Source organism: Ips typographus, linkage group LG2 (assembly GCF_016097725.1).
Source record: "Ips typographus isolate SLU linkage group LG2, UJ_Ityp_2.0, whole genome shotgun sequence".
In the NCBI taxonomy this organism is placed as follows: domain Eukaryota; kingdom Metazoa; phylum Arthropoda; class Insecta; order Coleoptera; family Curculionidae; genus Ips; species Ips typographus.
Genome location: NC_138423.1, coordinates 6,261,989 through 6,287,213, shown reverse-complemented (window position 1 = coordinate 6,287,213; position 25,225 = coordinate 6,261,989). Strand labels below are relative to the sequence as shown.

General features: G+C 33.8%; 3 protein-coding genes and 1 long non-coding RNA gene across 6 annotated transcripts in view; 3 read left to right on the top strand and 1 right to left on the bottom strand.

Annotated features, from left to right (window-relative positions):
- Positions 1 to 500: 500 nt before the first annotated feature.
- On the bottom strand, positions 501 to 22,600 carry LOC145724714 (uncharacterized). Of its 3 annotated transcripts, XM_081973120.1 has the most exons (9): positions 22,452 to 22,586; positions 22,318 to 22,374; positions 18,928 to 19,130; positions 13,565 to 13,702; positions 13,421 to 13,503; positions 13,239 to 13,364; positions 12,975 to 13,175; positions 12,624 to 12,921; positions 501 to 777 (listed from the first exon to the last, which is right to left on the bottom strand). In XM_081973120.1, the coding sequence occupies exons 3-9, from the start codon at positions 19,111 to 19,113 to the stop codon at positions 745 to 747; spliced, it is 1,065 nt and encodes a 354-aa protein (XP_081829246.1). In that variant the 5' UTR covers positions 19,114 to 19,130; positions 22,318 to 22,374; positions 22,452 to 22,586; the 3' UTR covers positions 501 to 744. The 3 variants fall into 3 exon arrangements, with proteins under 3 accessions (XP_081829246.1, XP_081829245.1, XP_081829247.1); XM_081973119.1 differs by having other exon boundaries at positions 22,318 to 22,600; XM_081973121.1 differs by having other exon boundaries at positions 12,975 to 13,163; positions 22,318 to 22,600.
- Positions 20,641 to 25,225, top strand: part of LOC145724722 (uncharacterized) — a 17,257-nt gene continuing 12,672 nt past the window's right edge. The window contains exon 1 of the long non-coding RNA XR_014177067.1: positions 20,641 to 20,927. This is a non-coding gene — a long non-coding RNA (uncharacterized LOC145724722). The remainder of the gene's footprint in view (positions 20,928 to 25,225) is intronic.
- Positions 22,902 to 23,254, top strand: Ccdc56 (Coiled-coil domain containing 56). Its single transcript, XM_081973128.1, has one exon. It carries the CDS (start codon positions 22,991 to 22,993, stop codon positions 23,252 to 23,254), a length of 264 nt encoding a protein of 87 aa, XP_081829254.1. The 5' UTR covers positions 22,902 to 22,990.
- Positions 23,251 to 24,372, top strand: mtTFB1 (mitochondrial transcription factor B1). The gene has a single exon (XM_081973122.1). The coding sequence runs from the start codon at positions 23,251 to 23,253 to the stop codon at positions 24,292 to 24,294; it is 1,044 nt and encodes a 347-aa protein (XP_081829248.1). The 3' UTR covers positions 24,295 to 24,372.

The following is a 25,225-nucleotide window of genomic DNA, read 5'->3' as shown; positions in this document are numbered from 1 at the left end:
TGGGCTGGCATGATATCAGACTTTGTGTCGGCCACAATTGGATCGTATTGATGCTGAAGAACTTTGGTTTCAACAAGACGGAGCAACGGTTCAAACATCTCGCCTTATTGCACGAAAAATTTGAAGACCGTGTGTTAATTGGCCCCCGAGATTGTGCGATTTAACACCTCTTGACTATTTTCTTTGGGGATTTTTGAAAGGAAAAGTGTATGCGAATGCTCCGCGGACAATTTAAACCCTTAAGCGCAATATTCGGACCGAAATTGCGGTCATACAACCGATGATTTTTAAAAGTCATTCAAACGAAGCCGCGTTGGTCACATGTTTGATGTTATTTTTCATACATAAATGGCATGAACCAACCTTCATTTATCAATAAAAAAAAATTATTTCACCTCAAAAAAGCGTGTTGTTTTTTTAAATAAAAAAAAGTAGCAAGTGGCGCAAGCTGTACTATCAAAGGTAAAAATGTTCGGATAGGAAATTCAAAAAAATCAACATTAAATTACAAAAAAAAATGTATTCTTAAATTTACTTTGAGAATCAAGCTTCTGATTATTTACTTTACTAATAATAACAACTTAGTAAATAAAATCGTACGCGTAATGCAACAAACAAATTCAATAAAAAGGATACACATATGTAGTGGTATTTAGAAAAGCATAATGCTTATTAAATTTTTTGAACATCAACAGATTACTATAAAATCTCCTACCAAACACAACCAGACGACGAATAAGAGTTCTATTCCTCATCTGACGAAAGCAATGAGATAACCTGCAAAAAGACGTTTTTTGTACTTAGTTTTGATAACATTTTAGTGATGAACGTAAATTTATAGAAAATTTACCAATTTTACCACTAAATTCTAATTTGACCAGTAAATTATGGGTCTAATTGAAATTTGCTTCAAAGATAGTAAATTATAAAATAAAGATAGTAAGTCCTAAAAAATAACGACTGATTTGATTTGTTATTTATTGTTTTAGAAATTTTGGTTTATCAACAATAAAGTAAATAACCAAATGAGTAACAATCTTATAACTTTTTAACAACTAACAAGTAGCCTTTTCTGAAAAATAGCATTTTCAGCTTTTTGTCATTTTTCTTATTATCTCATGTTTAAAATTTTGACAGTTTTAACATTAGTCACAGATATCACGTGATTTTTGAAGAATGATTTAGCTAGGCAGTCACGTGACCACTGTCAAAAATGCCAGAAACACGTTTTGTATCGAATACTGCAAGAAAACTTTTCTAAAATCTGATTTTTGCAACTTTGGAGCAGTTTGATAATCAGGAACAAAATTGCTTGTCAAACCCATTGAGAGTGAGAGAATGACAGTCTTACGGCCACTTATGGAATCCTCATTAAATTTCCTATCCAATAACCTGAAAAAGACTAAAAAATTTGGTACCGTCAGAGAGAAATGCGGTATCAAAACTTGAACTGCCAGAAATACAGTTTGAAAGAACAGTCAGGGACAAAATTGCTTCTAAAACCCACTTGGAGTAAGAAAATAACTGTTTTAAGCACATTTTTGGAATCTTCATTAAATTTCCTATCCAATAACCTGAAAAAACACTGCAAAATTTGGTTCAGACAGGGAGAAAAGTGGTGTCAAGTTTGAACTGTCAGAAACACAGTTTGAAAGAACAGTCAGGAACAAAATCGCCTGTAAAACTTACTTGGAGTAAGATAATCACTGTTTTAAGCACATTTTTGGAATCCTCATTAAATTTCCTATCCAATAACCTGAAAAAGACTAAAAAATTTGGTACCGTCAGAGAGAAATGCGGTATCAAAACTTGAACTGCCAGAAATACAGTTTGAAAGAACAGTCAGGGACAAAATTGCTTCTAAAACCCACTTGGAGTAAGAAAATAACTGTTTTAAGCACATTTTTGGAATCTTCATTAAATTTCCTATCCAATAACCTAAAAAAGACTGCAAAATTTGGTACAGTCAGAGAGAAAAGCGGTGTCAAAGTTTGAACTGTCAGAAACACAGTTTGAAAGAACAGTTAGGGACAAAATTGCTTCTAAAACCCACCTGGAGTAAGAACATAACTGTTTTAAGCACATTTTTGGAATCTTCATTAAATTTCCTATCCAATAACCTGAAAAAGACTGCAAAATTTGGTACATTCAGGGAGAAATGCGGTATCAATACTTGAACTGACAGAAATACAGTTTGAAAGAACAGTTAGGGACAAAATTGCTTCTAAAACCCACTTGGAGTAAGAAAATAACTGTTTTAAGCACATTTTTGGAATCTTCATTAAATTTCCTATCCAATAACCTAAAAAAGACTGCAAAATTTGGTTCAGACAGGGAGAAAAGTGGTGTCAAGTTTGAACTGTCAGAAATACAGTTTGAAAAGACAGTCAGGAACAAAATCGCCTGTAAAACTTACTTGGAGTAAGATAATCACTGTTTTAAGCACATTTTTGGAATCCTCATTAAATTTCCTATCCAATAACCTGAAAAAGACTAAAAAATTTGGTACCGTCAGAGAGAAATGCGGTATCAAAACTTGAACTGCCAGAAATACAGTTTGAAAGAACAGTCAGGGACAAAATTGCTTCTAAAACCCACTTGGAGTAAGAAAATAACTGTTTTAAGCACATTTTTGGAATCTTCATTAAATTTCCTATCCAATAACCTAAAAAAGACTGCAAAATTTGGTACAGTCAGAGAGAAAAGCGGTGTCAAAGTTTGAACTGTCAGAAACACAGTTTGAAAGAACAGTTAGGGACAAAATTGCTTCTAAAACCCACCTGGAGTAAGAACATAACTGTTTTAAGCACATTTTTGGAATCTTCATTAAATTTCCTATCCAATAACCTGAAAAAGACTGCAAAATTTGGTACATTCAGGGAGAAATGCGGTATCAATACTTGAACTGACAGAAATACAGTTTGAAAGAACAGTTAGGGACAAAATTGCTTCTAAAACCCACTTGGAGTAAGAAAATAACTGTTTTAAGCACATTTTTGGAATCTTCATTAAATTTCCTATCCAATAACCTAAAAAAGACTGCAAAATTTGGTACAGTCAGAGAGAAAAGCGGTGTCAAAGTTTGAACTGTCAGAAACACAGTTTGAAAGAACAGTTAGGGACAAAATTGCTTCTAAAACCCACCTGGAGTAAGAACATAACTATTTTAAGCACATTTTTGGAATCTTCATTAAATTTCCTATCCAATAACCTAAAAAAGACTGCAAAATTTGGTACAGTCAGAGAGAAAAGCGGTGTCAAAGTTTGAACTGTCAGAAACACAGTTTGAAAGAACAGTTAGGGACAAAATTGCTTCTAAAACCCACCTGGAGTAAGAACATAACTGTTTTAAGCACATTTTTGGAATCTTCATTAAATTTCCTATCCAATAACCTGAAAAAGACTGCAAAATTTGGTACATTCAGGGAGAAATGCGGTATCAATACTTGAACTGACAGAAATACAGTTTGAAAGAACAGTCAGGGACAAAATTGCTTCTAAAACCCACTTGGAGTAAGAAAATAACTGTTTTAAGCACATTTTTGGAATCTTCATTAAATTTCCTATCCAATAACCTGAAAAAACACTGCAAAATTTGGTTCAGACAGGGAGAAAAGTGGTGTCAAGTTTGAACTGTCAGAAATACAGTTTGAAAAGACAGTCAGGAACAAAATCGCCTGTAAAACTTACTTGGAGTAAGATAATCACTGTTTTAAGCACATTTTTGGAATCCTCATTAAATTTCCTATCCAATAACCTGAAAAAGACTAAAAAATTTGGTACCGTCAGAGAGAAATGCGGTATCAAAACTTGAACTGCCAGAAATACAGTTTGAAAGAACAGTCAGGGACAAAATTGCTTCTAAAACCCACTTGGAGTAAGAAAATAACTGTTTTAAGCACATTTTTGGAATCTTCATTAAATTTCCTATCCAATAACCTAAAAAAGACTGCAAAATTTGGTACAGTCAGAGAGAAAAGCGGTGTCAAAGTTTGAACTGTCAGAAACACAGTTTGAAAGAACAGTTAGGGACAAAATTGCTTCTAAAACCCACCTGGAGTAAGAACATAACTGTTTTAAGCACATTTTTGGAATCTTCATTAAATTTCCTATCCAATAACCTGAAAAAGACTGCAAAATTTGGTACATTCAGGGAGAAATGCGGTATCAATACTTGAACTGACAGAAATACAGTTTGAAAGAACAGTTAGGGACAAAATTGCTTCTAAAACCCACTTGGAGTAAGAAAATAACTGTTTTAAGCACATTTTTGGAATCTTCATTAAATTTCCTATCCAATAACCTAAAAAAGACTGCAAAATTTGGTACAGTCAGAGAGAAAAGCGGTGTCAAAGTTTGAACTGTCAGAAACACAGTTTGAAAGAACAGTTAGGGACAAAATTGCTTCTAAAACCCACCTGGAGTAAGAACATAACTATTTTAAGCACATTTTTGGAATCTTCATTAAATTTCCTATCCAATAACCTGAAAAAGACTGCAAAATTTGGTACATTCAGGGAGAAATGCGGTATCAATACTTGAACTGACAGAAATACAGTTTGAAAGAACAGTTAGGGACAAAATTGCTTCTAAAACCCACTTGGAGTAAGAACATAACTGTTTTAAGCACATTTTTGGAATCTTCATTAATTTTCCTATCCAATAACCTGAAAAAGACTGCAAAATTTGGTACATTCAGGGAGAAATGCGGTATCAATACTTGAACTGACAGAAATACAGTTTGAAAGAACAGTTAGGGACAAAATTGCTTCTAAAACCCACTTGGAGTAAGAAAATGACTCTTTTAAGCACATTTTTGAAATCTTCATTAAATTTCCTATCCAATAACCTGAAAAAATACTGCAAAATTTGGTTCAGTCAGGGAGAAAAGTGGTGTCAAGTTTGAACTGTCAGAAATACAGTTTGAAAAGACAGTCAGGAACAAAATCGCCTGTAAAACTCACTTGGAGTAAGATAATGACTGTTTTAAGCACATTTTTGGAATCCTCATTAAATTTCCTATCCAATAACCTGAAAAAGACTACAAAATTTGGTAGAGTCAGGGTAAAATGCGGTATCAAAACTTGAACTGACAGAAATACAGTTTGAAAGAACAGTCAGGAACAAAATTGCTTCTAAAACCCACTTGGAGTAAGAAAATTACTCTTTTAAGCACATTTTTGGAATCTTCATTAAATTTCCTATCCAATAACCTAAAAAACACTGCAAAATTTGGTTCAGACAGGGAGAAAAGTGGTGTCAAGTTTGAACTGTCAGAAATACAGTTTGAAAAGACAGTCAGGAACAAAATCGCCTGTAAAACTTACTTGGAGTAAGATAATCACTGTTTTAAGCACATTTTTGGAATCCTCATTAAATTTCCTATCCAATAACCTGAAAAAGACTAAAAAATTTGGTACCGTCAGAGAGAAATGCGGTATCAAAACTTGAACTGCCAGAAATACAGTTTGAAAGAACAGTTAGGGACAAAATTGCTTCTAAAACCCACCTGGAGTAAGAACATAACTGTTTTAAGCACATTTTTGGAATCTTCATTAAATTTCCTATCCAATAACCTGAAAAAGACTGCAAAATTTGGTACATTCAGGGAGAAATGCGGTATCAATACTTGAACTGACAGAAATACAGTTTGAAAGAACAGTTAGGGACAAAATTGCTTCTAAAACCCACTTGGAGTAAGAAAATAACTGTTTTAAGCACATTTTTGGAATCTTCATTAAATTTCCTATCCAATAACCTAAAAAAGACTGCAAAATTTGGTACAGTCAGAGAGAAAAGCGGTGTCAAAGTTTGAACTGTCAGAAACACAGTTTGAAAGAACAGTTAGGGACAAAATTGCTTCTAAAACCCACCTGGAGTAAGAACATAACTATTTTAAGCACATTTTTGGAATCTTCATTAAATTTCCTATCCAATAACCTAAAAAAGACTGCAAAATTTGGTACAGTCAGAGAGAAAAGCGGTGTCAAAGTTTGAACTGTCAGAAACACAGTTTGAAAGAACAGTTAGGGACAAAATTGCTTCTAAAACCCACCTGGAGTAAGAACATAACTGTTTTAAGCACATTTTTGGAATCTTCATTAAATTTCCTATCCAATAACCTGAAAAAGACTGCAAAATTTGGTACATTCAGGGAGAAATGCGGTATCAATACTTGAACTGACAGAAATACAGTTTGAAAGAACAGTCAGGGACAAAATTGCGTCTAAAACCCACTTGGAGTAAGAAAATAACTGTTTTAAGCACATTTTTGGAATCTTCATTAAATTTCCTATCCAATAACCTGAAAAAACACTGCAAAATTTGGTTCAGACAGGGAGAAAAGTGGTGTCAAGTTTGAACTGTCAGAAATACAGTTTGAAAAGACAGTCAGGAACAAAATCGCCTGTAAAACTTACTTGGAGTAAGATAATCACTGTTTTAAGCACATTTTTGGAATCCTCATTAAATTTCCTATCCAATAACCTGAAAAAGACTAAAAAATTTGGTACCGTCAGAGAGAAATGCGGTATCAAAACTTGAACTGCCAGAAATACAGTTTGAAAGAACAGTCAGGGACAAAATTGCTTCTAAAACCCACTTGGAGTAAGAAAATAACTGTTTTAAGCACATTTTTGGAATCTTCATTAAATTTCCTATCCAATAACCTAAAAAAGACTGCAAAATTTGGTACAGTCAGAGAGAAAAGCGGTGTCAAAGTTTGAACTGTCAGAAACACAGTTTGAAAGAACAGTTAGGGACAAAATTGCTTCTAAAACCCACCTGGAGTAAGAACATAACTGTTTTAAGCACATTTTTGGAATCTTCATTAAATTTCCTATCCAATAACCTGAAAAAGACTGCAAAATTTGGTACATTCAGGGAGAAATGCGGTATCAATACTTGAACTGACAGAAATACAGTTTGAAAGAACAGTTAGGGACAAAATTGCTTCTAAAACCCACTTGGAGTAAGAAAATAACTGTTTTAAGCACATTTTTGGAATCTTCATTAAATTTCCTATCCAATAACCTAAAAAAGACTGCAAAATTTGGTACAGTCAGAGAGAAAAGCGGTGTCAAAGTTTGAACTGTCAGAAACACAGTTTGAAAGAACAGTTAGGGACAAAATTGCTTCTAAAACCCACCTGGAGTAAGAACATAACTATTTTAAGCACATTTTTGGAATCTTCATTAAATTTCCTATCCAATAACCTGAAAAAGACTGCAAAATTTGGTACATTCAGGGAGAAATGCGGTATCAATACTTGAACTGACAGAAATACAGTTTGAAAGAACAGTTAGGGACAAAATTGCTTCTAAAACCCACTTGGAGTAAGAACATAACTGTTTTAAGCACATTTTTGGAATCTTCATTAATTTTCCTATCCAATAACCTGAAAAAGACTGCAAAATTTGGTACATTCAGGGAGAAATGCGGTATCAATACTTGAACTGACAGAAATACAGTTTGAAAGAACAGTTAGGGACAAAATTGCTTCTAAAACCCACTTGGAGTAAGAAAATGACTCTTTTAAGCACATTTTTGAAATCTTCATTAAATTTCCTATCCAATAACCTGAAAAAATACTGCAAAATTTGGTTCAGTCAGGGAGAAAAGTGGTGTCAAGTTTGAACTGTCAGAAATACAGTTTGAAAAGACAGTCAGGAACAAAATCGCCTGTAAAACTCACTTGGAGTAAGATAATGACTGTTTTAAGCACATTTTTGGAATCCTCATTAAATTTCCTATCCAATAACCTGAAAAAGACTACAAAATTTGGTAGAGTCAGGGTAAAATGCGGTATCAAAACTTGAACTGACAGAAATACAGTTTGAAAGAACAGTTAGGGACAAAATTGCTTCTAAAACCCACTTGGAGTAAGAAAATAACTGTTTTAAGCACATTTTTGGAATCTTCATTAAATTTCCTATCCAATAACCTAAAAAACACTGCAAAATTTGGTTCAGACAGGGAGAAAAGTGGTGTCAAGTTTGAACTGTCAGAAACACAGTTTGAAAGAACAGTTAGGGACAAAATTGCTTCTAAAACCCACCTGGAGTAAGAACATAACTATTTTAAGCACATTTTTGGAATCTTCATTAAATTTCCTATCCAATAACCTAAAAAAGACTGCAAAATTTGGTACAGTCAGAGAGAAAAGCGGTGTCAAAGTTTGAACTGTCAGAAACACAGTTTGAAAGAACAGTTAGGGACAAAATTGCTTCTAAAACCCACCTGGAGTAAGAACATAACTGTTTTAAGCACATTTTTGGAATCTTCATTAAATTTCCTATCCAATAACCTGAAAAAGACTGCAAAATTTGGTACATTCAGGGAGAAATGCGGTATCAATACTTGAACTGACAGAAATACAGTTTGAAAGAACAGTCAGGGACAAAATTGCTTCTAAAACCCACTTGGAGTAAGAAAATAACTGTTTTAAGCACATTTTTGGAATCTTCATTAAATTTCCTATCCAATAACCTGAAAAAACACTGCAAAATTTGGTTCAGACAGAGAGAAAAGCGGTGTCAAAGTTTGAACTGTCAGAAACACAGTTTGAAAGAACAGTTAGGGACAAAATTGCTTCTAAAACCCACCTGGAGTAAGAACATAACTGTTTTAAGCACATTTTTGGAATCTTCATTAAATTTCCTATCCAATAACCTGAAAAAGACTGCAAAATTTGGTACATTCAGGGAGAAATGCGGTATCAATACTTGAACTGACAGAAATACAGTTTGAAAGAACAGTCAGGGACAAAATTGCTTCTAAAACCCACTTGGAGTAAGAAAATAACTGTTTTAAGCACATTTTTGGAATCCTCATTAAATTTCCTATCCAATAACCTGAAAAAGACTACAAAATTTGGTAGAGTCAGGGTAAAATGCGGTATCAAAACTTGAACTGACAGAAACACAGTTTGAAAGAACAGTTAGGGACAAAATTGCTTCTAAAACCCACCTGGAGTAAGAACATAACTATTTTAAGCACATTTTTGGAATCTTCATTAAATTTCCTATCCAATAACCTAAAAAAGACTGCAAAATTTGGTACAGTCAGAGAGAAAAGCGGTGTCAAAGTTTGAACTGTCAGAAACACAGTTTGAAAGAACAGTTAGGGACAAAATTGCTTCTAAAACCCACCTGGAGTAAGAACATAACTGTTTTAAGCACATTTTTGGAATCTTCATTAAATTTCCTATCCAATAACCTGAAAAAGACTGCAAAATTTGGTACATTCAGGGAGAAATGCGGTATCAATACTTGAACTGACAGAAATACAGTTTGAAAGAACAGTCAGGGACAAAATTGCTTCTAAAACCCACTTGGAGTAAGAAAATAACTGTTTTAAGCACATTTTTGGAATCTTCATTAAATTTCCTATCCAATAACCTGAAAAAACACTGCAAAATTTGGTTCAGACAGAGAGAAAAGCGGTGTCAAAGTTTGAACTGTCAGAAACACAGTTTGAAAGAACAGTTAGGGACAAAATTGCTTCTAAAACCCACCTGGAGTAAGAACATAACTGTTTTAAGCACATTTTTGGAATCTTCATTAAATTTCCTATCCAATAACCTGAAAAAGACTGCAAAATTTGGTACATTCAGGGAGAAATGCGGTATCAATACTTGAACTGACAGAAATACAGTTTGAAAGAACAGTCAGGGACAAAATTGCTTCTAAAACCCACTTGGAGTAAGAAAATAACTGTTTTAAGCACATTTTTGGAATCTTCATTAAATTTCCTATCCAATAACCTGAAAAAACACTGCAAAATTTGGTTCAGACAGGGAGAAAAGTGGTGTCAAGTTTGAACTGTCAGAAATACAGTTTGAAAAGACAGTCAGGAACAAAATCGCCTGTAAAACTTACTTGGAGTAAGATAATCACTGTTTTAAGCACATTTTTGGAATCCTCATTAAATTTCCTATCCAATAACCTGAAAAAGACTAAAAAATTTGGTACCGTCAGAGAGAAATGCGGTATCAAAACTTGAACTGCCAGAAATACAGTTTGAAAGAACAGTCAGGGACAAAATTGCTTCTAAAACCCACTTGGAGTAAGAAAATAACTGTTTTAAGCACATTTTTGGAATCTTCATTAAATTTCCTATCCAATAACCTAAAAAAGACTGCAAAATTTGGTACAGTCAGAGAGAAAAGCGGTGTCAAAGTTTGAACTGTCAGAAACACAGTTTGAAAGAACAGTTAGGGACAAAATTGCTTCTAAAACCCACCTGGAGTAAGAACATAACTGTTTTAAGCACATTTTTGGAATCTTCATTAAATTTCCTATCCAATAACCTGAAAAAGACTGCAAAATTTGGTACATTCAGGGAGAAATGCGGTATCAATACTTGAACTGACAGAAATACAGTTTGAAAGAACAGTTAGGGACAAAATTGCTTCTAAAACCCACTTGGAGTAAGAAAATAACTGTTTTAAGCACATTTTTGGAATCTTCATTAAATTTCCTATCCAATAACCTAAAAAAGACTGCAAAATTTGGTACAGTCAGAGAGAAAAGCGGTGTCAAAGTTTGAACTGTCAGAAACACAGTTTGAAAGAACAGTTAGGGACAAAATTGCTTCTAAAACCCACCTGGAGTAAGAACATAACTATTTTAAGCACATTTTTGGAATCTTCATTAAATTTCCTATCCAATAACCTGAAAAAGACTGCAAAATTTGGTACATTCAGGGAGAAATGCGGTATCAATACTTGAACTGACAGAAATACAGTTTGAAAGAACAGTTAGGGACAAAATTGCTTCTAAAACCCACTTGGAGTAAGAACATAACTGTTTTAAGCACATTTTTGGAATCTTCATTAATTTTCCTATCCAATAACCTGAAAAAGACTGCAAAATTTGGTACATTCAGGGAGAAATGCGGTATCAATACTTGAACTGACAGAAATACAGTTTGAAAGAACAGTTAGGGACAAAATTGCTTCTAAAACCCACTTGGAGTAAGAAAATGACTCTTTTAAGCACATTTTTGGAATCTTCATTAAATTTCCTATCCAATAACCTAAAAAAGACTACAGAATTTGGTACAGTCAGGGAGAAATGCGTTATCAAAACTTGAATTGACAAAAATACAGTTTGAAAGAACAGTCAGGGACAAAATTGCTTCTAAAACCCACTTGGAGTAAAAAAATTACTGTTTTAAGCACATTTTTGGAATCCTCATTAAATTTCCTATCCAATAACCTGAAAAAATACTGCAAAATTTGGTTCAGTCAGGGAGAAAAGTGGTGTCAAGTTTGAACTGTCAGAAATACAGTTTGAAAAGACAGTCAGGAACAAAATCGCCTGTAAAACTCACTTGGAGTAAGATAATGACTGTTTTAAGCACATTTTTGGAATCCTCATTAAATTTCCTATCCAATAACCTGAAAAAGACTACAAAATTTGGTAGAGTCAGGGTAAAATGCGGTATCAAAACTTGAACTGACAGAAATACAGTTTGAAAGAACAGTCAGGAACAAAATTGCTTCTAAAACCCACTTGGAGTAAGAAAATTACTCTTTTAAGCACATTTTTGGAATCTTCATTAAATTTCCTATCCAATAACCTAAAAAAGACTACAGAATTTGGTACAGTCAGGGAGAAATGCGTTATCAAAACTTGAATTGACAAAAATACAGTTTGAAAGAACAGTCAGGGACAAAATTGCTTCTAAAACCCACTTGGAGTAAAAAAATTACTGTTTTAAGCACATTTTTGGAATCCTCATTAAATTTCCTATCCAATAACCTGAAAAAGACTACAAAATTTGGTACAGTCAGGGTAAAATGCGGTATTAGAACTTGAACTGACAGAAATACAGTTTGAAAGAACAGTCAGGGACAAAATTGCTTCTAATACTCACTTGGAGTAAGAAAATGACTGTTATAAGAACATTTTGGAATCCTCATTAAATTTTCTATCCAATAACCTAAAACAACTACAAAATTTAGTACTGTCAAGGAAAAAAGCGGTGTCAAGTTTGAACTGTCAAAAATACAGTTTGAAAGGACAGCCAGGAACAAAATCGCCTGTAAAACCCACTTGGAGTAAGAAATTAACTGTTTTAAGCACATTTTTGGAATCTTCATTAAATTTCCTATCCAATAACCTGAAAAAATACTGCAAAATTTGGTGCAGTCAGTGAGAAAAGTGGTGTCAAGTTTGAACTGTCAGACAGTCAGGAACAAAATCACCTGTAAAACCTACTTGGAATAAGAAAATGACTGTTTTAAGCACATTTTTGGAATCCTCATTAAATTTCCTATCTAATAACCTAAAAAAACACTGCAAAATTTGGTACAGTCAAGGAGAAAAGTGGTGTCAAGTTTGAACTGCTAGAAACACAGTTTGAAAAGACAGTCAGGAACAAAATTGCATGTAAAACCTACTTGGAGTAAGAAAATTACTGTTTTAAGCACATTTCTGGAATCCTCATTAAATTTCCTATCCAGTAACCTGAAAAAATACTACACAATTTGGTAAAAGCAGGAAGAAAACAGAAATTGTAATTTACCAGTAAGTTACCGGTCAAATTTTCTTCGGTAATTTACCCATCACTAACAACCAGTAATGAAATAAGACTATAGCTGAAATAAAATAACTTACCTCCATTGCTGTAGGTCTAATTTTAATGTTGTACACCTCTTCCACGTCCGTAATAGAATAATATTCGTCGCTGTCATCATCAACGGACGCACCTTCACTACTGTCATTTTTCAATTCTGTCTTTTTAGTGTCAGTCTTCAATAAGTCATCATTATAGAAAGTAGCGGTTTCACATTCATTTATTGCACCGGAACTTTTCTCCTCGTCCGTAGGAAAATACTGGCTGCTCGACTGAGGCGGTTCACGAAAACCTTCATCCTCATCAGTTGTCAATACTTCCATGTTTCGCTTTGGACAGCTAAAATGTTGACACATTTATTGACAATTGAGTCAGAAAACAGAAAAACATACTCGCTGAGTGAACTAGAACCTTCTGTTACGTTCCTAGAACGATTCTGAGGTCTTCCGTAAATAAACCTGGACACTTTCCGATCCAGTTTGGATCCAAAAATGTCATTTTTGTACACTTTGGCTGCGTTGACTCGCATATTTTGCCAAACTGTTCGCAACTCTTTTTCATTACCGAAACATCCGTTAGATCTATTCAAATAACTTTTTTTTAATTATTGAAAATGATGAGTGATTCAATTGCTTTAAAATTGGCTAAAAACTTACCTACAACGCGCTACCACGTTGGCCCAATTTATTCTAACTTGGCTATTGTTAAATTTAGCATCTCCGTAATCTTTTATTGCTCTAAACAATATTTTCTTTTCGTCCTGTGACCATCTGATACGTGACCTAGTAAACATCCAGATTTATCCAAAAAATGTTTTAAAGAAGCAGGAGTAACTTACTTTTTTATGGTTAGTGGAGAGAGAGCTGGGCTTAAAGGGGATGTAGAATTTGTTGACACATTTAAACAAGTGCAAAGTGTAGGCTAAAAAATATGTATTTTAGTGGACAAACATATTTAAAAAAAAAACTAACAAAATACTTACTTTGAATTCACCTGTAGTGTTAGGAAGAACAGTTGTGCACAGACATGTTTTGCAAATATGTGTTGGTAACCTAGTTGAAGGAACTGAATTTAAGCGCAGCTTCTTGCGATTACTTTTGTCTCTAAAAATGTCGTCATCCTAAAAGTACAAAATAGGTTTGTGACAGTCTTCTTTGAAATAATGTAATACTGTACAGAGTATCTCAAATTCGATGGTTTTACGGGGTATTTCCACATGTAGCAAAAGTAGAAACATTTTTACTCTAACAACTCCATTTTTGCAAAAGTCGATTTTGAAAATTTGGAAAAGCTACAAATGGCTTCTCATAGAAAATTTAACGTAGAATCCAAATATTTAATCCGTTTTTTCTGGAGCACATCGTTTTTAAGATACCAAAACATACTTTTTTAAATGGGACACCATATTCATGCAGATTTAATAAAAATGCTCCTGAAGTAGTCTAAAAAAATGTAAAAACATTCCAAAACAGCCTAGATGCTTACAAAAGCGTTTAGACTGTTCAAAATGCTTTTCAACTTATCTATAGAAGTTCTCAAAAAAATTTCAAGTTTAACAGCTGCCAAAAGTTTCTAGAACCGTCTACAAGGTTTCAAATGCCTTAAAAGCAGTCCAGAACCTTCAATGCTCTTTAAACTGTTTCCAAATGCTCCTAAAGTAGTCAAAAAGGTTTTAAAACACTACAGAAACTCTAAAATGCTTCTCAAGCAGTTGAAAGCCTTCCAAAACAGTCTAGAAACGTCCAAAAGCTTTTAGAACACTCTAAAGGCTTCCAAATGATCTTCAACTAGTCTAGAAGCTCTCAAAAAAATTCAAAGCAGTCTAAAAGCTTCCGATATACTTGTAAAGCAGTTTAAAAGCTTCCATAAGTTTCTAAAACCATCTACAAGTTTTCAAATGCTTCAAAAGCAGTCTAAAACCTTTTAAACTCTCCAGAAACCTTCCAAACGCTCCTAGAGTAGTCTAAAAGATTTTCAAAATACTACAGAAACTACAAAATGACTCTAAAGCAGTCGAAAGCCTTCCAAAAGCACACAGTCCATAAGCTCTCAAAACACTTCAAGATAGTCCAAAAGTTTCCATATGCCTTTAGAGCAGTTTAAAAGCTTCCAAAAGTATCTAGAACCATCTACAAGTTTTCAAATGCTTCAAAAGCAGTCTAAAACCTTTTAAACTCTCCAGAAACCTTCCAAACGCTCCTAGAGTAGTCTAAAAGATTTTCAAAATATTACAGAAACTACAAAATGCCTCTAAAGCAGTGGAAAGCCTTCCAAAATCTTTTAGAGCAGTCTAAAAGCTTCCAAATGCTCTTAATCTAGTCTAGAAGCTCTCAAAACATTTCAAGTTTCCGTATGCTTTTAGAGCAGTCAAAAGCGTCCAAAAGTTTCTAGAACCGTCTACAAGGTTTCAAATGTCGTAAAAGCAGTCCAGAACCTTCAATGTTCCTAAAGTAGTCTGAAAAGATTTCAAAACACTACAGAAATTCCAAAATGCTTCTAAAGCAATCGGAAGCCTATAAAAACCATCTAGAAGCTTCCAAAAGCTTTTAGAACAGTCTAAAAGATTTCAAATGCCTTTCAACTAGTCTAGAAGCTCCCAAAAGATAACAAGACAGTCTAAAAGCTTCCAAAAAATTCTAGAACCGTCTAACAATTTCCAAATGCCTCTAAAGCATTCCAGAACCTTGAATATGCTCCTTAAACTGTCCAAAAACCTTCCAAATGCTCCTTAAGTAGTTCAAAAATTCAAAACAGTCTAAAATCTTCCTCGACTCAAAATTCTGAAAGAGTTTTGTGCTTTTTTAACAATTTTTATACTTTTTTGGGAAAAATAGTTTTGCTTTAAGTGCAATTTTCCATCGTTCCTTTCACAAAAATCGAGCAGAAGCGAAAACCGCATTGTTATTCATCGCATTGCTTCATTTGGAGATACCTCGTAAAACCGTCGAATTTCAGACACCCAGTACCTAATCTATTTTTTTTCAAACATTTACTCCTAAAATCTTTTAAATAATAAAAATGTTGTGCACAAATTAAAATCACAAAACTTCTAACAAAATAAAATTAACATTTGGTCCAAAATGTATCTTAGATCCGTTTACAGGAACAAAAGTTTGGCATAGCACAGTGGGTGAATACGATTGGCAGGTTTAGTGCAGAAGTAATGTATCTGTATCCTGCTCTATCAAATGTCATTGAAATAGTAGGTCAATACACTAGTATTGCACTAATATTGCTAATCGAAAACGCCCTTCGATTACTATGATAACCAGTAACAGTAATTCAGTTTTACAAAATAACATCAGGAGTGACAAAAACCGAACCCTAAACTTTTCGAATGTAGAACTAACATTGAGTAAAAAATATTTTTTGGCATTCGGAGATAAATTAAAAAAAAAAGTAAAAAATGTGTTTCGCATGCAGCTTGATGTGGGTCTTCAAAAAAAATCAAGCAAAATAATAGAGAGTGATGTGTGTGTAACACCAATAATTAGTTTGTGCAAGGCAAGAAGTTACTTTCCCTTTCCCAATTTCAACTATAAATTGTCAAACTTTATATTCAAGGTGAATAATACGCATTTTGCATGCAACAAATAAAACAAACGTGTATCTACTATATTGTCTACCTTGCATTCATCGCATATGCTCAGCAAGAAAATGTTTATACTTACAAGGATACTTTGTCCATTACTATAGAGATAAGCACAAAAATGTTGTTTAGTTCATATATAATATAACAGTTAGTAGGTATATAATATGGATTGTTTATAAATAAGTACAAAAAACAATGTGTTATCTAGCTGTTTTGTACAAGGGGTTCCATGTAATAACGTTTCTTTCTTGAATCTGGATGCTTAATAGATTAATAAAAAATAATAATAATATAATAGAATAGTTCTGAAACTGGGCGTCACAAATCTGTCAAACTATTATATATGAATGCATATTTATGAAAAAAAAACTGAATATGTATCAAGATGGGTCTACAACTTTTGTATTCAACATTTTGTCAAAAGTCGAATAGCTGTTACTCCCCCCCAATTCAAATGCAAATGCAATCAAAGTATACACTTTGCTGTGCATTGAAATCCTCCTGGAGCAAAATAAAAAATTGCCAAAATTGCACATTTTGCAAAAATGAAATTCTCTCAGTTTTTGAATGATTGTAACTTTTCCATTTGAACTCTTATAGATTTCATTAAAACTCCATTAGAAAAAGGATAAAAAATACTACAAAATGAGCCAAAACTGACCTTTCTAGTTCTTCACGTTACCGAGATATTGAATTTCAAAAAGTAGTAAAAAAAGACCCTTAATATTCTTTAAATTTTTTTGAAAAATGAACTTGCATTCCGTCTAGAAAATATCCGGAAAAATTAAAACTGAATTTTAATTTTCCTCTGCACATTTTTATTATGTGAATATTAAAATTAGGCAAAATAACTAATTTTATTTACTAATACAACACCCATTAAACTCTAAACACTTAACTAAACGTCTAGGTACACCCGAAATCAGGTCAAAGCCATATTAGCCAGGCCTTTTGGGGCGCTGCTCGTTCTACTTCAATCTTCATTAGTCCCCATATGTTCTCAATGGGACTGAGGTCTGGGGAAGTTGCTGGCCACGAAACTGTTGCAATTTGGTGTTCTTGCATCCAAGCTCGAGTATAGGCAGAAGTATGTAATTTTGCATTACCTTGCTGAAAACGCTCTCTCGGTTTAAAAAATGAGCCGTTTTAAGAAGAAAACCACTTAAAATTTCACAATATTTTAGACTATTAAGGGTGCCATCAACTATACAAAGAAGAGTAGCACCACGCTGAGATATGGCACCCCAAACCATTATTTTAATGGGGAACTTAGAACATTGAACGGTAACTTTTTTTCTTGAGAGGATTCTTAGATGATTTGCACCAAGTTGGAAACAACGTTACTAAAGTTATCTTCTCGAAATCGTTGACAAAAATCCATTCTTCTTTGCTTTTGTAGAGGTGTCATTGCAGGAATTCTTTTTGGCCTTCTTGATGTGTAGCCTTGCCTTTTCAGTGATATGCGGACAGTTTCAGGACACACTTTCATTTCTCGTTGCCTTCCGAATCTGTTAGCCCATTTTCTAAAGCCTAGTCGCGGATTTTGTCGCCCTAAAGCCACTAAAGCGTTTCTTTCAAGCACTTTTTCTGAGATCAGTTAATTGCACTAATTTTTTAATATTTCGAACGCCTTTCTTATACAAATATTCCACCCGTTTTCTTTTTTCTACTTGCGACATTTTTTATCTTAGAAGGTTACAAAAAAGAGATATTAAAATAAGGAGAAACTATAAAATTCCGGATAATTTCTAGACCGACTATATATTTTCAGGGAGTATTTTGACAGTTGTGACTTTTCAACAAGACGAGACAGTTTTGACTTCTGTGTGTCATAATTGTGGCAACACTGTCAACATTCAGTCTCTCCAGCTATAAAACTATAGAACCCTCTCACTAACAAGAAAAGAGTATACATAAATAAACTACATTTTATAGCTTCATGGGAGGATTTTAACAGTTGTGACTTTTCAAACCTACTTCTGTGTGTCGTAAATGTGGTAACACTGTCAACATCCAGTCCATTGACCTATAAAACTATATATAACTCGTCTCTCTTGTAAAGTGGAAACGAGTTTAAATAAATACAGAAAATTGCATTTTATAGCTTCATGGAAGAGCTAAATAACTATCTTAGAAAAAATGTTGTTTAAAAATGTATGACCAAAAACGTCCAATATTTCAAAACTTTATTGTAGTTAAAAATGTGGTTTCAGTGGATTTCTGGATTATTGTTGTATAATTTGTATAAGACCACTCACCTTTCAATCTTCTTGCAAATCAAAACATTAAGTGTCATTAAAAAATAAATTTTAAGGCCTTTCTGAAAATGTAAAAATATAAGGGGATCCATTAAAAAGGAAATCATCACACAACTTTGTAAAAAGGTCAAAATGTGTCACATGAAAAAACGGTATCCAACTCATAAAGTTGCTATAGAAATGCATTCTCAAAAGACACTAACTTAAGACAGTTAATTACTATACATTTACAGAAAAGTACAATTTTTGAGACACACATAACTGCCAAATGATGACAGATACAGACAAACCAAAGAACAGACCGATTTTCGCCAATTTTTTTGTCAAATTTGAACTTACATTATCACTTATTAATAAATGCAGTTTTCGTTTAAAAGCTTCCAATTTAGCCACCAACCCTGTAGAGCTAGATAATTGTTTTCATAGATTAAAGTTTCAAAACGACATGTGTTTCATAACCATTATCACAGACATTTTCATTTGACAATAGTTTACCTTGAAATGATCCTCACAGACTTTCAGATTCTCTCCGTCTTTGGTAAGGACAGCCTTTAACCATTTAGCTCGTGCTTGTGGCTCTGCGGGCAAGTCAAAGTACTCCTTTACACATCCTTTGCCTTCAGTGGATGTGTTTCCGCAACCAGGAACGCAACATATTTTATTAAACCAGTAGTACTTCATTGTGATGAGATTTCAATCTGAAATGGACCAATTTTGTCACGGATATTAAAATCAGCAAGTTTATGATAACTTAAGCACAGGAAACCAAAAAAATTTAAATTTATGACCTAACTGACAATTACACTTGAGTGTTAGTTGAGAGAGAGAGTGTTCCAATAGCCATGTATGCGGCTATTTCTGGTTAACTATTTACTGTAGAGCTCCAAGAAAGAAATTTGTCCAATAAATATGGTCAGGAGAGTTTTCTGTAAATTATTTTCAGCTTACCAGCTATCACTAAAATAAAAAGTGAATTAAGATAAATAAAAGTTTCATTTTGTTCTCACTTTTGCTGCTAGAGGGGGTCAAAATTTAAGTTTTATTCTTAGGTATCTCTAAAAAATACTTTCTTAAGAATATATCTCTAGAGGCATTGCAGTCCAAGTGCGACAACTGGCTTAGGAAGTATAAGACGTATTTTGGCGTTGGTTTTTACCAGAGTCTTCTCTGATTTTGTTACAATAAGATTACTACAGTTACCACAGATTTACTCAGGTTAATTAGGACCAAAGTTCGCCTTTTCTCTGATTATTATAACTTTAGTTGCACATCATCAAGTTGAAAATGAACAGTGTTCTCAATGTTATGAATAACAAACCTAATTTGAAGAATACTTTACTTTCAAGAGAGATCTAAGGGTGTTTAGTAGACCGTTGAGGAGGGTATTACTAGCATTTGTGTAGAAACTTTGGGTAATAGTGGAGTCACACATGTTTGTGTCACAAAGTTGGGAACTTAGCAATTCAATATTTTTTTGATTAGTTTGATAATAAAACTAAAATGCTGCAGACACATCATTAAATAAAACTATAGACCTAACCTTCACACAACAATCTAATTGAATAAAACTGTTTGGTGCCAGAATTCAACCGATTTAGTATAACAATGTAATAGCTTGTGAGAATACATCAACATTTGATAATTCTTATTGGTCTAAATGTAATATGTGTCAACACATACATCACCTTGTGTGTGTCATACCTCAAAAAACAGCATTTTTGATGGTTGGACTTGATTGGTGAATTCTTGACTAGGTCATTTTCTATTCAAATATTTCTAATGAACTTTATCTATCTACAGAAAAATTGATTTACAAAAATATGTGTCAGGGCTCAATTTTTAAGAAGCAGTCAGCAAAATATCTAGAGACATTAGCATATTTCTTACTAAAACAATTGTTTAGGATACATATTGTGTATGTGGTTAAATTGGGGATGTTTAGTGGGTAGGCAACTAGCCTATGTAAAGTTGGAGTACCACAGTGTAGTATATTGGAGCCTATTTTGTTTGTAATATTTCTAAATCCCTTATATTTAACTCAAGTAAATTCCAAAAAACAGTAGTAAGTTTTGCTGATGACACTATTAACAGTTTGAACTGAAACTTTTCACCTCAAATTCAGTTTTTATGTTAGAAGCTTCATTTTTTTACACTTCTGATAGTTTTAAGCGTCTTCTGACACTTTCAAGTGGCTTCTGGCAATTTGAAATGACTTATTAGAGGCTTCTAACAGTTTTAATTGTCTTCTGACACTTTCAAGTGGTATCTGGAATTTTTTCGTGGCTTCTACCATTTCCATGTGATGTTTCAGAAACTTCTATCACTTAGAAGTGGTTTCTGGCACTTTCCAGTGACATTTCAGATTCTTCTGGTACTTTCAAGCGACTTCTTGCACTTTTAAGTGGCTTCTAGGACTTTCAAGTGATTTCTGGCAATTTAAAATGACGTTTTAAAGGCTTCTGGCAATTTTAATTGTCTTCTGACAATTTCAAGTGGTTTCTGGAATTTTTTGTGGCTTCTACCATTTCCATGTGATGTTTCAGAGACTTCTACCACTTAGAAGTGGTGGCTGGCACTTTCCAGTGACATTTCAGATTCTTCTGGTACTTTCAAGTGACTTTTTAGAGGCTTGTGGCACTTTCAAGCGACTTCTTGCACTTTTAAGTTGCTTCTAGGACTTTCAAGTGACATCCTAGAGGTATTTGTAACTTTGAAGTGGTTTCTGACACCTTCAAGTGGCTTCTAACACCTTCAAGTGGCTTCTGGCAATTTAAAATGACGTTTTAAAGGCTTCTGGCACTTTTGATTGTCTTCTGACAATTTCAAGTGATTTCCATTCCATTTCTTCTACCATTTCCAAGTGACATTTCAGAGAGTTCTGCCACTTTAAAGTGGTTTCTGGCACTTTCCAGTGACATTTTAGATTCTTCTGGTACTTTTAACTCCCCTTTCAAAGGCTTTTCCGATACTTTCAAACGGCTTCTACCATTATTTACTAACTGGCTTCTGACACTTTCCAATGGCATCTGGCAATTACTTAAACTTGGCATGAGCCAAGGTTGGACCAACACTGGGGTAATCTTATAGTGGGGGCAAATGCATGAAGCAATTGTATAAAGACAACAGAGTTTTTAAGGAACAAAATTGAGCAATGGTTCACAAAAAATCGGTTAGTCATAAATTCTGATAAAACAACAGTTATACTATTTAAAACTAAACAATCTAAGATTGAAAATATCTAACCCTTTGAAACCATGGATCACACAAGATTTGACCATACAGTAAGAGACTATTTTAATATGTAAAAAATGGTTTAGGATAGGCTAGGTTAATACTGCAATTGGGTGTAATTATTAACACTTTGATGAAATACAATTTTATAGATAATTACATATTAGTGCCATTGATTAGTGCAAACTTTGATAAGAGAGATATTGTAACAGCTTATGAGATCAAACTCCTTATTTTTCTTGACACAATTTCACTTTGTTACTTGTAACAATTCTGAAATAAAGATCTTTACTAATATTATTATTATTATGGAGCTATTTAGGTACTATACTGGCTGATATGTTAGTACTTGATTATAAAGTTTACATTAAATGAGTACATAGTCTATGAGAATAAATAAAGATACTGATTTTCAAAGAAAATGAACATCTTGCACATTCCTCCATAGACACAACCTCAGACACTGAAATGAAACTACAGGGAGGAGTATTTGCAAAATTAAAGTTTTATTAGAGTCAAAATGAATCTGGTATGGTAGTTAAGCTCTTAAGAAGAGATTGTCAGGTCTACTGAGTACTGAGCAACTGAGCAAAAATGAGGAATTAAAAGAGTAACCAAACCAATAGGAAACAGGAAAAAAATGAATGTACTTACTTTATGGACTGGGCGTATCTTGATGGAGCTTTTCCGGTTCAACACTCACTATAACTACTGAATAACTCAAGAAGAAATTAGAACATTGTAAAACAAATTGGAGTGTTTGGTTATTAATTGTTCAAGCAAAATACATTGATAGGAATAGTTTATTAAAGTAAAAAATAAGAATAATTAAGTTTAAAAAGAAAGAAAACTAAATTAAAACACTCAAATTAAACTAATAACAGAATAATTAATAATAATAACTTATCCAGCCCAAATCAAAACAAAAAACAAAAGGAAAGATGGAAAATTGACCATATTGACGTTGACAGTTGGCATACAGTGTTCTGACGTGCACTAGCTGAAACATTGCGAGTACTCTACAATTTTGTGGATTTTGGGTTTTGCCGGAGGCAAGTGTTGCATTTCTGCTATACTTTGTATTTATAGATTTTTTTACAAACTTTTACCCTTAAAACCTAAATAAATAATGCTTTCTTAATGTCTGCAGAATTCTGGCTTGCTTGTTTAAGAGCTTTCACTTTACATTGTCAAAATATTCGACAGATGACAGAGAAAATAAATATAGGTTATGTCATCTATGAAGCAAGTCTTGATGTTGATCTAAAATACCTTATTTTCCTTAAAATAAACTACACAAAACTGAATACTAGAGCCTTAAACTACAATGTCTGATCGTATGCCCAAAGTAGACTTAAGCAAATTGAGCGCCAGCGACCGAGAATTTATTCAACGTGTAAACCGGGAAAACCAAGAAAGGGTTGCCAGACTGAAGAGAATCAGAAGAAACAATCTTATCACAGCCGGCATTCTAGGTTCTCTGGTTGTAGGAATTTACGGTTACACAATCTACGCCGTAAAACAGGAAACCTTCTTGGACGACTTTGAACCACCTGCAACTATAATTGAGCAAACTCCAAATAAAGCATGAGCATAGCAGTGCGGACTGGTAGGGTGCGCTTGCCCCCACTTCCTAGTGTAAGAGATTTAGTTAAGTTGTATAGATTAAGGGCCATTAAGCAACTGTCTCAAAATTTTCTTATGGATGAGAGGTTGACTGATAAAATTGTTGGGGCTGCAGGAAATATTACTGACCATTATGTTTGTGAAGTTGGGCCAGGTCCAGGAAGTATCACTAGATCCATTATCAAAAAGATGCCTCAGCGTGTTATAGTGGTTGAAAAAGATCCTAGATTTTTGCCAACACTAGAGCTACTGCAAGAGTCCTGTAAAAAATACACTGATTTGAAAATAGAGATTGGTGACATAATGAGTTACAATTTAGAAAAAGGTTTTGAAGGGGCTTCAAAGAAAGAATGGCATCAGGGTCCACCACCTATAAATTTGATTGGCAATCTTCCATTTAATGTGTCCACACATTTGATTATTCGGTGGCTAGATGCAGTATCCCAAAAATCTTCAGCCTGGACATATGGTCGTACTTCCATGACTCTGACTTTCCAGAAAGAAGTTGGAGAAAGAATGATTGCTAAACCAGGCGAACCACAAAGATGTCGGTTATCTGTGATGTGCCAGTTGTGGTGTAAAGTAAATTATAAATTCACTATCCCAGGCAAAGCTTTCATACCAAAGCCTGATGTTGATGTTGCTGTAGTTACACTAACTCCTCTAAAAGCTCCTTTGATTGATATTCCTTTTGCAATGGTGGAGAAAGTTTTGAGAACTGTTTTCAACACCAGACAGAAATATTGCGAAAAAAGTATAAAAAATCTTTTTCCTGAAAGTGTAAGTGAAGAGCTGTGCCAGAAGCTGCTAGTACTCTCTGAAGTCAAACCAACCAGAAGACCTTTTGAACTTACCAATGAAGATTTCGTTCGGATTTGTTATGCTTACAAGTTACTCTGTGATGAATATCCTGGATTAGTAGATTACAACTATAGAATGCAAAAGGATTTATTGGAGGAGTACTTGGAAAAGTTTGATAGTGCTTTACAAGAGGCTGGTCGTTAGGTTTTGCAATTTGTATAGTTTTAGCAATTTGAATGTGCTTTAAAGTTTAAATAAAACACAAATAGTGATAATTTATTAGATATTTTTTCATTGTTCCTAGATAGGTACACTAGAAAATGGTAATAAAATGATGGCAATAAATACCATTATTGTGACAGCCTGAGGGAGCTGTGTGACGTCATCAAATTAATTGGCGGCATTCCAAATTACGTCACAATGACGTAATTTGTAAAAATTATAATTTGACCAACTGTCAATTACGTCATTGTGACGTCAAAAACGCTCTGCTGGCTCCATGGGGCGTGAAAACGAATTCGGCCCTAGCTTTTGTTTTATAATCTAAAATGGTGTCACCTATGTGTCGGTGTTGCCAGATTAGGAAGTTTTCCCCAAAAATAGGGGATATTTTCTCTTGGGGAAAAAATATTTACAAGAGGACTAACTGGGGGAACCACCCCTTTTGGAATAGTTTAATGAATTTATGAAGAACGCACTATACCTTCAAAATCTGTGGAGGCGAGTATACTAACGTTTTGTATTTAACTTTGGTGTGCACAACAGTGTTCCGCGTTAATAGTGTTTTTTCTAAATATAAAAACTCTCATGACAAAAGAAAGCAGAAGTTTTGGGGTACATTTTGGCGTTTGAACAAACCTCCTCGCTGTCACAGGAACCAAGTTAGGAACTGTCAAATTGTGATGCCTTTTTTTGTAATACACTGTTGTATTTCATGTCAAATATCTCGGTTATTTGTAATTTTTGGAAAAAAATGTATTCAGGTAAAAGAATGCCAAAATTACGAGCTACCTTTTGACGTTTGAACGAACCTTCTGTCTGTCATAGTAACCCAGTTGGGAGCTGTCAAATTGTGACATCCATCGATAGTTCTAGCATTTCTAGTACAGTTACACTGTATTGTAGTTCATGTCAA

Coding starts and splice junctions, on each gene's coding strand:
- Ccdc56 (XM_081973128.1), top strand. CDS start 22,991: ATGTCTGATCGTATGCCCAAAGTAGACTTAAGCAAATTGAGCGCCAGC.
- LOC145724714 (XM_081973119.1), bottom strand. CDS start 19,113: ATGAAGTACTACTGGTTTAATAAAATATGTTGCGTTCCTGGTTGCGGA. Junction 13,703..18,927: donor TCTGTGAGGATCATTTCAAG/GTAAACTATTGT, acceptor TTGTACTTTTAG/GATGACGACATTTTTAGAGA. Junction 13,504..13,564: donor ACACTACAGGTGAATTCAAA/GTAAGTATTTTG, acceptor CATATTTTTTAG/CCTACACTTTGCACTTGTTT.
- mtTFB1 (XM_081973122.1), top strand. CDS start 23,251: ATGAGCATAGCAGTGCGGACTGGTAGGGTGCGCTTGCCCCCACTTCCT.